The sequence below is a fragment of the Hemiscyllium ocellatum genome, chromosome 20 (genome assembly GCF_020745735.1).
Source record: "Hemiscyllium ocellatum isolate sHemOce1 chromosome 20, sHemOce1.pat.X.cur, whole genome shotgun sequence".
Taxonomy (NCBI): domain Eukaryota; kingdom Metazoa; phylum Chordata; class Chondrichthyes; order Orectolobiformes; family Hemiscylliidae; genus Hemiscyllium; species Hemiscyllium ocellatum.
The window spans coordinates 53609909-53623891 of record NC_083420.1 but is presented as its reverse complement, the minus strand read 5'-3'; the positions used below and the strand labels follow the sequence as shown (position 1 = coordinate 53623891).

The 13983-nt window shown below is 40.3% G+C and overlaps 2 protein-coding genes across 3 annotated transcripts in view; one reads left to right on the top strand and one right to left on the bottom strand.

Annotated features, from left to right (window-relative positions):
• The window catches only part of alg1 (ALG1 chitobiosyldiphosphodolichol beta-mannosyltransferase), a 38521-nt gene extending 33046 nt beyond the window's left edge, over positions 1-5475 (top strand). Inside the window, exon 13 of the mRNA XM_060840876.1 lies at positions 2022-5475. Within this exon, the coding sequence (XP_060696859.1) occupies positions 2022-2156 (135 nt within the window). The 3' untranslated portion in view covers positions 2157-5475. The remainder of the gene's footprint in view (positions 1-2021) is intronic.
• The window catches only part of eef2kmt (eukaryotic elongation factor 2 lysine methyltransferase), a 26387-nt gene continuing 17625 nt past the window's right edge, over positions 5222-13983 (bottom strand). For both annotated transcript variants that reach the window (XM_060840877.1, XM_060840878.1), the window contains exons 7-8: positions 7176-7328; positions 5222-5398 (exon numbers count right to left, since the gene is read on the bottom strand). In XM_060840877.1, the coding sequence (XP_060696860.1) occupies positions 5271-5398; positions 7176-7328 (281 nt within the window). In that variant the 3' untranslated portion in view covers positions 5222-5270. The remainder of the gene's footprint in view (positions 5399-7175; positions 7329-13983) is intronic.

The window sequence follows — 13983 nt, the reverse complement described above, 5'->3', positions numbered from 1 at the left end:
GGTTTCAATACCTGAAATACATTCCCATTGATCAAGGTGTCATCCTCCGAACTTGTAACTATTTCTCTTAATCTTAAATTTGAAGTACCCTGAGTGTTTTACCTACAATGTCAGTTCAACTTGACTTTGTAATGCAAACATGTAGAACATATGATATAGGTGCAGAAGTCAGCAATGCAAAGCAGATATGAAGGGTTATCTGTGTTCTTCTCTGGTTGAGTTTTCCTAGCATTCTCTGAGGAAAAATGTTGATTCTTGTATGATCATAGTGATTTTCTGAATGCATTGATTAAATTTACTTCATTATAGATTCCAGCATTTTTCCAATTTTTGCTCTTAGGTTATTCCCTGTTTATTTGCTCCCTCCTTTCTTGAATAGAGGTGTTAATGTCCAATTGCTAATGTCCGATCTGCTGAGGCTGTTCCACAACCTAGAAAATCAAGCAGGTATATCCAATATCATTCCAGTCATCTGTTTTAGAAGAGATTCCTGTGAATTTGTCAAGATTTTAGTTTTGAGTATTTTCACCAGTAATTTTCAATGTTGATGGCAAAGTTCCTCATTTTGACTTAACTACAAACTGAGACATTAAAAATGTAAAGCTCCTAACCCTTGAATCCTCCACCAATATCATTAAGTGCTTCTGTTTTGTTTTAATTAACCTGTTCAGACATGTTATGACACATCTCTGAACCAGTGGAATTTGAACCCAGGCCTTCGGGCTCAGAGTTAGCGACACTATTACTGTACCACAAGAGCGATTAGCACCCCTTCCTGCTCTGAATATTTTTCTGAAGTATTACACTACCAGGTCCAAAATAGTCTGGACCCATTTTATGGTTCTAATAAATTGTCCCAAGTACACTCTATATGTAGCAAATCTTTTTTGTGGATGGTTTTGTCTGATTATTGGTGAGCACCACGTGTGTTGCTACTGCTTAGTAGCAGCATGAAACAGCAATCTTTATCTGTTTCTTAAACCTTTGAGAGACATTACCTTGCCAGGATAATCTGAAGTAGATTGGGCACATCTCAAGATCAGAAGTAATGGCTTTAAGCCCGTTCATGACTGAGTGATGAGCAAGACATTCTGCCACACTCTCAAATGAGCAGCGTGGTATATGAATTTGTGCAATTGTGATGCCAGGTAGATAGACAGGCACTTCTTCTCAAAAATTGTACTAAACTGCACACCCCTTTGGCTGTTTGCAACAAGATAATGACTCTACCTCGCCAGCTGGCATTTGCAAAACTCAGTGTCTAACCTTAGATGTGATTTCAAAATTTGACTACATTTTTGCATAATCCTGAGTGAATGAGGATTATGCTGACAACCAATTGTCAGTTAGGCTCAAAGTATGGTGCACTTGCCTCTACTGGAAGCTACATATATTAATACAGAAACCTGTTTTTCGGCAAACAGGAAGAACATATGCACACTGTGTTTGTTTCAGTGCAAAACAGGTGACATCATTCACTTGTTCATTTGTCAGGACAATGTCATGACTACTCAGAGCCAACTTTCTTTGTTTAAAATTTAATTTACCAGGGAGCTGTCAGGCATGGTTAACTGGTGCATACTCCACACCAACATCTCCACCAGTCCATTTGCACAATCAGAATTCACAATATGAATAGTATTTTCCCTTTGTATTAATAATTCTTGATTGTTCTGATGCATACAAGCTTCAACAAAATATGTATTTTTAGGAATAATCAAATTCCGTACTAATAAGGAATTTAAAATTATATAAATGTAATTGTTCCTGATGAAGGGCTCTGGCCCGAAACGTCGAATTTCCTGTTCCTTGGATGCTGCCTGACCTGCTGTGCTTTAACCAGCAACACATTTTCAGCTCTTGTTCAAAAGGAACCCAAACAATCATTCTTTCCATCTATAAGATACTGTGACCTGTGCTATTTTGTAAGAATACAATTTTAATTTGATGTTTTGGCCAATAATGTAAATCTTTTAGCTATTTGAATTTCATACTTAGCTCATAAATGTTGTTCTCTTCAGTTTCTCTTTACAGACTTCCAGAATGAAAAGAACAAATTAGGTGTATTCAAAAGGAACCTGAAGAAATCAAAGATGGTTCAGTGGGATGAGAATTGGGATGAAACAGTACTTCCTCTGCTAGCAGCGAGTAACTGAAATCTGTGACTGTTGTTTTGGGCATGAGTAAGCAGTGCTGACCATCAAGTCTGTCTGTTATTGTCTATACCCAGCAGGATCATGATCAGAAACCTCTGTTCAGAACAAATCCAGAGCAGCAGTGCTGGACATTGTCTCAGTGGACCAATAATGACTAGATAATTTCAGGATTATAAATTTTTGATTTATAAGAATGGGAGTGTTTTTTAAGCAAGTTTTAAAAATTGGTCAGTTTTTTGATAACTTTGACAACTAAATCACCAAATTAGGTGATTTAAATGTTCATAGTTACTTACAGCATAGATGTCTCATCAAGTTAGTGCCAGTTCTACTCCCCTGCTCAATCCCTGCAAGATTATTTCCTATTGAAATCATTGTTTCCTCTTTCTCCCCCACCTTTGTGTGCAGTGTAGATCATTACCATTCCGTAAATAAAAAAATAGTTCTTCACATTTCTCCTAAATCTTTTGTCCAAGACAGTAAATATGTCCCTCGTTCTTATTGAAGCAGCTAATGGGCATAATTTTTCCTGTTTATTAATTCCAAATCTTTCATAATTTTGTAACTTCTATCAGATCTCCCAGGCTTTGAAAACAACCCCAGCTTTTCCAACCCAACCTTGTAACTAAACCCGGCATTTGTGTGCCCATTTTGCTAGCCCATCTATGCCATATTGCAGGCACTTGGTCTCATCCATAATGTATGCTATACCTCCAGGTTTGGCAAAACCAGCATATTTTGTATTTCTACTCTATACCAAGATTCAAGCCATCTTTATCTACACAGTATAGCAATGATTCCAGCAGTGACCTTCCAGATACACTATTGTCTACCACCCAGAAAGAATCATTGATCGTGACTTGTCGTATTAGGTCAGTATTGTTTTTAATCCAATTGTTCACTGCCCCTTGTATTCTGAGCTTCAAACTTTTTATGGAATACTTAACCCTTATAAAAAAATCTATGACTCTATTCTGTCTTTTACTAATCTGTGATGACTTTAATTAACTCAAACCTCTCCAAGTGCATGCTAAAGAGTTTGCTTCAAATTATTGTTTCTAACTCACTGCTGACGTTAAACTATTCAGGATTGTTGCTGACACTGTCCTTGAACCCTTTCATGGATAACTGTAACATTTACCATTCTCCAATCTTCTGGCATTTCCCTCATTTCCAGGCATGATTGGAAAATTATTACAAGACGTTCTGCCTTCTCCACTCATTGCTGCAAACATATAGAGGACAAAGCTAACCCCTGTTCTAGTATTGCTTCCTTTCTAGTTGGATATTGAACTGATCAAACATTCCTTCTTCTCCTTACCGTTTACTCATTATCCCAATTTTGAAAATTCAGTCCCTCAATATCATTTGTGTAGCTTTTGCATTCCCACCAAACTTCTGCAAATTTAACCTTTTTTTAAGATTAGATTCCTGACAGTATGGAAACAGGCCCTTTGGCCCAACAAGTCCATACTGACCCTCCGAAAAGTAACCCACTCAGACCCATTTCCCTCTGACTAATGCACTAAAACTTTGGATAATTTAGCATGGCCAATTCACCTGACCTGCATATCTTTGGACTAGATTAGATTAGATTACTTAGTGTGGAAACAGGCCCTTCGGCCCAACAAGTCCACACTGACCCGCCGAAGCGCAACCCACCCATACCCTACATTTACCCCTTACCTAACACTACGGGCAATTTAGCATGGCCAATTCACCTGACCGGCACATCTTTGGACTGTGGGAGGAAACCGGAGCACCCGGAGGAAACCCACGCAGACACGGGGAGAATGTGCAAACTCCACACAGTCAGTCGCCTGAGTCGGGAATTGAACCCGGGTCTCAGGCGCTGTGAGACAGCAGTGCTAACCACTGTGCCACCGTGACGCCCACCGTGACTGTGGGAGGAGACCGGAGCACCCGGACAAAACTCACGCAGACACGGGGAGAATGTGCAAATTCCACAGACAGTTGCTCAAGGCCAGAATTGAACATGGGACCCTGGTGCTGTAAGGCAGCAGTTCTAACAACTGAGCCACCGTGCTGCCCCCACTCCCCTCAATGTTTAGCCACTTAGAGTACCCCTAAGAATTAGATCTGTTTGTTTCTCCATTCAAACTAAATGGATTCTGTCCTTGCCCCATCAAGGACAGTTTCCCTTCCAATCCCAGTTTTCACCATTTTAAGCCAGCTTCTGTTTCCAGAGAACCTGTACCACAACCTCGGTGTAACTTTTGCTCCCTACAAATGATTCATGATTGATTATTCTCCATTGTCAATTACATGTCAATAGGTCAATGGGACTCAAGATGTGGGTTATAGAAATGCATTGCTGTCCTAATCATTGAAATCTTCCACAGGTCTCCAGTACCAATAGTTTCTAATCATTGTTACTCCTTCCTGTAGAATCCCTTCTCATTGATGTCAGGTTCTGCACTCCTTGTCATGTCACTCTCAAAGCCTATAGTAGATTTTTTTTGCAAGTATTCACTCTGTCACATAAATTCCAATTTTAAATTAGAAAAATTAAAATTTTCAGAGAGAAAAGAGACCTTTCAAATAATGTGACATTTAATTTTCTTTCAAACATGATCAGTTGGCTCAAACCAGATTCCATTCCCACCAAGCTCTTTTATATTTTCCAAAACATGTAAGCTTGAAATGTTTGTTCCCAGTTTGATTATATCAATACTCATGTTCTGCAAGACTTAAAGTTAGAATTTTACTAATAACTGATGGAATATCAGTGACTATTTTGGTAAAAACTGGACTTCTGCCTGCTCTACACCGTATTGATAAATAAGTGACAAATTTAACAATAGTACATTAGGAAATGGATTTTAAAGGTTGAGAACACATAGCAACCTTATCCCTGCTGCTGGAAACGAGAAGTTGTTTGCAGCAGCTGCAAAACAAGCTAAATCATTAGTGATTCCTGATTGTGGCTGCCTAATACCGAATAGTTACAAAAGGTCTTAGCAATGTCCCAAGAACAAAATACCTACTATTGACTATTTTTCATATTGTTGTGGTGAATCTTGAAAAATACAGACATTTGAGTGTTTAGGTTATGAACATAACTTATTTAATTCTTATAGCTGTCAATTATTTTCATGTCAGATCAGCAAACATTTCAGTTCCATGATGTATTTTCAGAAGCTCTATTTTTGTGCATCTATCGTAAGGAAACACTGCTCTGGTGGGACCTGGAATCACCTGGTGTCCAATTCCAACTTTATCTGTATTGGAAAGAGGGGAAAAAACAGTGAATGTACCCTTTTACTGAGGCAAAAATAAAGCTTTATTTTCTTTATAACATCTTCTAATAATGGTGTCAAACTCCATTTTCCATTGTGGATCTGATATATCCTGCCACTCGAGGACTGACATTTTAATGCAAGTTATCTGAATACTGCAGTTCACTGTTTTTGGATGTAACACTGGTGTGTGATACCCTGAAAATCCTTAAGCTCTGTTTCTTTGTTCTCCATTTTTTTCCCAACATCAAAAATATTGACCCAGATGTTGTTGAAGTGAAGTATCTCAAAACATGTGGAATTTTTCCTGCATTTTGCAGCTGAAAAACATTTTGTCAATAATTTAACTGAAATGTGAGCTCCTAACTGAAATGGACAGCAGACCATCTGGGGTCTTGGTGAAGCTCATTATCTGGTGAGAGTAAAAATTGGGAAAGTAAGTGGTGAGGGCAGGCACAATTACATTTATGTGAATAGGAAGAGTTTAAATGGATATGGGCCAAGGCCTGGCCAGAGGCACTATTGGGATGACTGGTCTGCGCAGATGAGTTGGACCAAAGGAGAAGGATGTTTGGAAGCACTTTATAGGCAACAAGTCAAAAATTACTTGGAAGCAGACACCGTAACTTTTAAAGTAAATTGGATGGGCACTTGAGAACAATAAGCCTGCAGGACTACAGGAATGAAGTGTACAAATGGGACTGATTGAATTGGAGTATAGAAAACTGGCATTTGGTCAAGGAGGACAGAGGTACAGAACACCAAGGTTCCATTCAATCAGTATCAAAGGGGCTTACAACTGACACAGGCTCAACTTGAAAATCTCCGCAGTGGACAGCTTTGGGTTCCAGTATATGTAACTGAATTTTTTTCTTCCAATTTGAAAAACTTTGTATGTCTGTATACATCTAAGGATGTAATTACGTGCATGTCAAAAGCACATTCTCATCATATTTTCCCTGACCTCTGCTTCCGAGAAATCTAGAGGAAATACTGTAAGCTCCAAAGAAATCCTCACTTGCAAAAGAGAAACTTGATGCAAGATAGCTGTGATAATTCAAAAGAAGTAAAGATTCTTGAAGTCTAATCTGCAATAAAATGTAATTTAGCAATGTAACTGCGGCAAAGGCCACAATCCCTGTTCCTCCTGCCAGATTCTCCAAGACAGCAGTTTTCATAACCAAAACAAATCTCACAAGCAGCAGTACAATAGATCGCATGAAACTGTGCCCACAAACCTTAACCCCTCCTTTTATAGTAATTGTTGCCCAATTCCATGGGTATAAAAGTCCAAAAACCACTTTGCCCATCTACTGCAAGGTGGTGTTTGAGGGGGTAAGATGCCAGAAAAATGGATAAGTGAGGAAGTAAGGAAGGTGGATCATGGATGGGGGTGAAGGGACAGGATAGATCAGGTGTCGTGGTTTGTTTGGATTGGGGGTTAGAATCAGGTCAGAGTTTTGCTTGTGGGGGGCTTCAAGTATCCATTTGATAGTTTTGACATTAGTGCAGTGTTGGGACAGGTTTAATTCCTGCTGTTTAATTTAATAGTTACAAGAAAACCAAGTCAAAACCTTCCAACTCTGAGCTGTTCTCTTTTTTGGAGGGAAATCTGATCAGGAATCTGCATTGCTAATTTAATGAAATCTCCTCAATCCATTAGGCTGAGTTGAATTTTGGGTGAGAGGGTATTCCACTCCATTAATCCCACTGGAAGAGAGAATTGCAGCTATGTTCTCTAATGGTTGCAGTTACTTACCAAGTTCCATTTTAAATTGATAATATGTCTCCGGGTTACGTATTGTCGATGCCAGATACACCACTGTACTACTTCCCTGTTTTTCAGCAGATATTAGAAATTTCTCCAGTATAGAAACTAGGCAAAGGAATACTGCAGGATCATAAACTACATCTGTTTATAAGTAATAAAGAAAGAGATACAAGAATTCAGTTACTTCCATTCATTACTGAGAAACAATCCTCTTCATTTAACACACAAAGTTAATAAAGAATGCCACATCTTACAGAAAATGTCTCTCTACCTTGAGGCAGTCCAGCAGAACATTGTCCTGAGATGCAATTAAAGACACCATAGCGCAAGTAAGCAGATATTCCTCCCCCTTATTCCTCTCCTATGGCTATCCACCTCAGAGGAAAGGACAGCATCTAAAGAGCAAGACTGGGACCAGAAGCTAGGTAATGAGTGGTCCCCAGATGGTACTAACCAATATATACAATGAGAGTGAGAGCTCTTGAGTTTTGGAATAGAAATAGGTAAATCAGGGTAGAAGTTAAGAATTTGATGACAGTCAGAATTCTGTGGAAAGTAGGATGGGAATTTTCATGCCCAGCTCAAGCTCAAATAGGATTGGAACCACAGATCATAAATATCTTGCTTAAGAGACTTCACAGTTAAATTTAGTTTCTTTCTGTTTACTGTCTGTAGCTCTTATTTAGACTGTCACAAAGTTGTAGTTTTTCTATATTTTGTAAAGAAAGTTAAATCTGTCTTTAAAGTGGGTACAAGAAATCCAACAATGGCACAAGATTCAACTGCAGCCAAAACAGGCAATAAGTCTGTATATTATGTGGAATTAATCCCAAAGACTTAAGATAAGTAAAGAGTCCAAAATTGTCCATTCACCCTCCAGTTCTAATCTCATCAAAACCTGAAAGAATGGGCGCCATTCAAATTAATGCCCGAAACAGTTAAAAGTTAAATTATCTTGGCAAAAAGAAAGTGGATGTAACTATGTTCTAGCCTAATGGGGTTGCACACTGGTTAGCACTGCTGCCTCACAGCACCAGAGACCTGGGTTCAATTCCACCTCGGGCAACTCTCTGGTTTCCTCCCACAGTCCAAAGATGTGCAGGTTAGGTGAATTGGCCATACTAAATTGCCCGTAGTGTTAGGGGAAGGGGTCTGGGTGGTTTGCTCTTTGAAGGGTCAGTGTGGATTTGTTGGGTCGAAGGGTCTGTTACCGCACTAAGTAATCTAATCTAATATAAAAACATCATTCAATGGTCTGTCACAGAAGCTATTTTTTAGTTTTGAATGGTATTAAAACAAAACTCATTTGGAATGGCCATTTTGGGCAGAGATCGCAGCTGAACCATCTGAATAACATAAGAGAGAGGGAGAGCTGGGAGGCACTGATGACAAACTCAATAATTAAATCCTCTATTGAACTCAGCTACCAAGAACCAAAACCTGCTGTCCTATAAAAAGAAAAGAAGGAACTTTTTGCACTCACTCACTCATTCTCAAGACCTGTTAGGCTTCGTCCACATGTGGGAGCAACCTCAGGCTTTGATTATACAATCCATCACAATTGCTCAACCTGACAATCCCTTCCTTTCAGACAGAGAATCATGACAGCCAGGCCTGCAACAATATTAGAGAATGACCTCATTATCTTGATACCCAACTTAACTAAAATAAATATACAAAGATTTAAAGATAACAGTTTTGCCACATTTTATTTCACTAATTTTCAGTAATTGCTGTTTAACAATCTATTAATTTGGTGTGTTTAAAATATAGCTGTGCCACTGATTATTTTAATATGAAAATTAAAAGCTCATTGCAAACAAGTTTCTCCAAATTATTAGTTCATAGATCACTATGAAGCACTTGGTATATGGTTATGACAGGATTCCATAAATAGTTTTTAGTTAGTGTTTCTGAGATAAATGGATTTGACAGAAAATATATAAACATCTGGTATCTAAGGAATGAGAATTCAGAGAATAACCATCTATTTGGCTGAAGTAAGGAAACAATAAAGTGTTTAATATAGTGTTTATAATTGGTTAAGTAGAGGAAAGGGGTTAGCGGAGTGAACAATGCAAGAACTACATTATGATTTTGGAAGCCCTCCACTGCCCCAATACTGAATGGGGAGGATTCAGCTGAGAAGTGAACTAACCTAAAGTTTGTGCGAAGATTTGTAGCTCGGGTGCTTGTTGTAGTGGTTCTGTTCGCCGAGCTGTAAGTTTTTGTTGCAAACGTTTCGTCCCCTGGCTAGGAGACATCATCAGTGCTCTGGAGCCTCCTGCGAAGCGCTTCTTTTATGTTGCTTCCGGTATTTATAGTGGTCTGTCCTTGCCGCTTCCAGGTTCAGTTTCAGCTGTCCGCTGTAGTGGTTGGTATATTGGGTCCAGGTCGATGTGTTTGTTGATGGAGTTTGTGGATGAATGCCATGCCTCTAGGAATTCCCTGGCTGTTCTCTGTCTGGCTTGCCCTATGATAGTAGTGTTTTCCCAGTCGAATTCATGTTGCTTGTTGTCTGAGTGTGTGGCTACTAGGGATAGCTGGTCGTGTCGTTTCGTGGCTAGTTGGTGTTCATGTATGCGGATTGTTAGCTGTCTTCCTGTTTGTCCTATATAGTGTTTGTGCAGTCCTTGCATGGTATTTTATAAACTACATTAGTTTTGCTCATGTTGGGTATTGGCTCCTTTGTTCTAGTAAGTTGTTGTCTGAGCGTGGCTGTTGGTTTGTGTGCCGTTATGAGTCCTAAGGGTCGCAGTAGTCTGGCTGTCAGTTCTGAAACGCTCCTGATGTATGGTAGTGTGGCTAGTCCTTTTGGTTGTGGCATGTCCTCGTTCCGTGGTCTATCTCTTAGGCATCTGTTGATAAAGTTGCGCGGGTATCCGTTTTTGGCGAATACCTTGTATAGGTGTTCCTCTTCCTCTTTTCGCAGTTCTGGTGTACTGCAGTGTGTTGTAGCTCTTTTGAATAGTGTCCTGATGCAGCTTCATTTGTGTGTGTTGGGGTGGTTACTTTCATAGTTTAGGACTTGGTCTGTGTGTGTTGTTTTTCTGTGTACCCTTGTGGTGAATTCTCCGTTCGGTGTTCTCTGTACTATCACGTCTAGGAATGGGAGTTGGCTATCCTTTTCTACTTCTCTCGTGAATCGGATTCCTGTGAGTGTGGCGTTGATGATCCGGTGTGTTTTTTCTATTTCCGTGTTTTTGATGATTACGAACGTGTCATCGACATATCTGACCCAGAGTTTGGGTTGAATTTGTGGTAGGGCTGTTTGTTCTAACCTTTGCATAACTGCCTCTGCTACGAGTCCCAAGATTGGTGATCCCATGGGTGTTCCGTTGATTTGTTCGTATATCTGATTGTTGAATGTAAAGTGTGTAGTGAGGCACAAGTCCAGTAGTTTAAGTATGCCGTCTTTGTTGATAGGTTCCGCCTTCTGTTTTCTGTTCTGTATGTCCAGTAGGTTGGCTATTGTTTCTCTGGCTAGGGTTTTGTCAATCGAAGTGAACAGTGCCGTCACGTCGAATGAGATCATGGTTTCATCTTTGTCTATGTGTGTATTCCTGATGGCGTCCAAGAATTCCTGTGTTGATTGTATGGAGTGTTTGGATCCGCTGACCAGGTGTTTCAGTTTCTGTTGTAGTTCTTTGGCCAGTTTGTATGCTGGTGTCCCTGGTAGTGATACTATGGGTCTGAGTGGGATGTCTGGTTTGTGTACTTTGGGTAGTCCATAGAATCTGGGGGTGTTGTTGCTTTCCGGTTTCATTCTTCGTAGGTCAGCTTTGGTTATCTGTCCGTTTTTTTGTAGATTCCTTAGTGTGTTATTTATTCTATTGGTGAGTTGTGGTGTGGGGTCAGAATCCTTCATTTGGTAGGTGTTGGTGTCTGCTAGTAGGTGTTGTGCTTTTTTGATGTAATATGATTTATCTAGGATGACAGTCATTCTGCCTTTATCTGCTGGTAGTATGATTATGTTCTTATCATTTCTTAGTGCTTTCAGTGCTTCCCTCTCCTTGGTGTTGAGGTTATGTGTTTGTCTTTTTCTTATCATCGTAGGTACGACCGTTTGTCTCACTGTTTGTTGTGTCTCTTCAGTCAGTCCATTGTTCCTGAGTGTAGATTCTAGTGCTGCTAGGAAATCTGCTGTCTTGGCGTCCCTGTGGTTGTAGTTGAGTCCCTTGGAAAGCAACAACACCCCCAGATTCTATGGACTACCCAAAGTACACAAACCAGACATCCCACTCAGACCCATAGTATCACTACCAGGGACACCAGCATACAAACTGGCCAAAGAACTACAACAGAAACTGAAACACCTGGTCAGCGGATCCAAACACTCCATACAATCAACACAGGAATTCTTGGACGCCATCAGGAATACACACATAGACAAAGATGAAACCATGATCTCATTCGACGTGACGGCACTGTTCACTTCGATTGACAAAACCCTAGCCAGAGAAACAATAGCCAACCTACTGGACATACAGAACAGAAAACAGGAGGCGGAACCTATCAACAAAGACGGCATACTTAAACTACTGGACTTGTGCCTCACTACACACTTTACATTCAACAATCAGATATACAAACAAATCAACGGAACACCCATGGGATCACCAATCTTGGGACTCATAGCAGAGGCAGTTATGCAAAGGTTAGAACAAACAGCCCTACCACAAATTCAACCCAAACTCTGGGTCAGATATGTCGATGACACGTTCGTAATCATCAAAAACACGGAAATAGAAAAAACACACCGGATCATCAACGCCACACTCACAGGAATCCGATTCACGAGAGAAGTAGAAAAGGATAGCCAACTCCCATTCCTAGACGTGATAGTACAGAGAACACCGAACGGAGAATTCACCACAAGGGTACACAGGAAAACAACACACACAGACCAAGTCCTAAACTATGAAAGTAACCACCCCAACACACACAAACGAAGCTGCATCAGGACACTTTTCAAAAGAGCTACAACACACTGCAGTACACCAGAACTGCGAAAAGAGGAAGAGGAACACCTATACAAGGTATTCGCCAAAAACGGATACCCGCGCAACTTTATCCACAGATGCCTAAGAGATAGACCACGGAACGGGGACATGCCACAACCAAAAGGACTAGCCACACTACCATACACCAGGAGCGTTTCAGAACTGACAGCCAGACTACTGCGACCCTTAAGACTCATAACGGCACACAAACCAACAGCCACGCTCAGACAACTTACTAGAACAAAGGAGCCAATACCCAACATGAGCAAAACTAATGTAGTTTATAAAATACCATGCAAGACTGCACAAAACACTATATAGGACAAACAGGAAGACAGCTAACAATCCGGATACATGAACACCAACTAGCCACGAAACGACACGACCAGCTATCCCTAGTAGCCACACACTCAGACAACAAGCAACATGAATTCGACTGGGAAAACACTACTATCAGAGGGCAAGCCAGACAGAGAACAGCCAGGGAATTCCTAGAGGCATGGCATTCATCCACAAACTCCATCAACAAACACATCGACCTGGACCCAATATACCAACCACTACAGCGGACAGCTGAAACTGACACCCGGAAGCGGCAAGGACAGACCACTATAAATACCGGAAGAAACATCAAAGAAGCGCTTCGCAGGAGGCTCCAGAGCACTGATGTTGTCTCCTAGCCAGGGGACGAAACGTTTGCAACAAAAACTTACAGTGAACTAACCTCCATACTGTGTTTTGTCACTTTGTTTCCTACCAAATGATAAAGGTGATATGGCTAGATGTAGGCTTGACAAATGAAGTGAGTCAAGCAAAGAATATCACACAAAAAGGATACATGGAAAATGACAATAGAATTGTCAGATTTGGATCAGTTCTGGAGAAGGACAAGAAGCAATCTCGAATAAAGACATTTCAATGAAAGAGGGTAAATTTCAATGCATTGAGGGGAGATCTGGCACAACTAAATTTAGTCAAAAATTAACTGACAGAAATTTAAGAATTTAGCAATGGGAAACCCTTCACGAGGAGATGGTTTGGATATAGTTGCAGTATATTCCCACATGGGGAAAGGGAATGGAACCAAAGCCTAGATAAAAAAGGAACTGGAAGGTTGGATGAAAATGAAAAAGGGATCTCATGATGTAAATCCCGTTCTGATTCCCTAAATGATACTGCTCCCTCGTGATCACAGATGACTTTGGGATTCATTTTATATTGGCTGCCAGTCTCTTTCAGTTCTTTTTACTCCTTTTAATTCTTTCTCACCTCCCCTCTAAGACTTCGAAAGTCGGCATGGTTCCTAATTAAATCTGAAAAGCCTGAGTATTGTCCAAGTCTTGCTGTATTTGAATGTGAACTAGTTCCGTATCTGAGGTGCTGGGGATATTATGAATGAAAACTGTTCAAATCATCAAACGTTTAGGTCGCTGATAAAGCAGTTTGGGAGTCATCTGGCCTGGCTTGAATTTAAACAAGAACTTGGGGGTTAACTGTTTCCTAGTGCATTCTCTATGACATTGCCTCAAAGGACAACAGCCAGCTGACTAGCACCTTCCACGTACACAATAAAAATAATAATTCTTTTTGAAATCTGGTATTCCTGCAGGAAGGTTCTGACAAGTGAAAGATCAAAAGGCTCAACAGCATGTCTGTCTTTCAGAAATATACTAAAGATGTTTGGACTCGGAACACGAGCCTCAGTAATAAAATGTCTTGGACATGAACAAACACAACACCTTCCTGTGTGCTGGGGATGAATCCAAACAGTGAAGAGTTGTTCCCCTAATTCC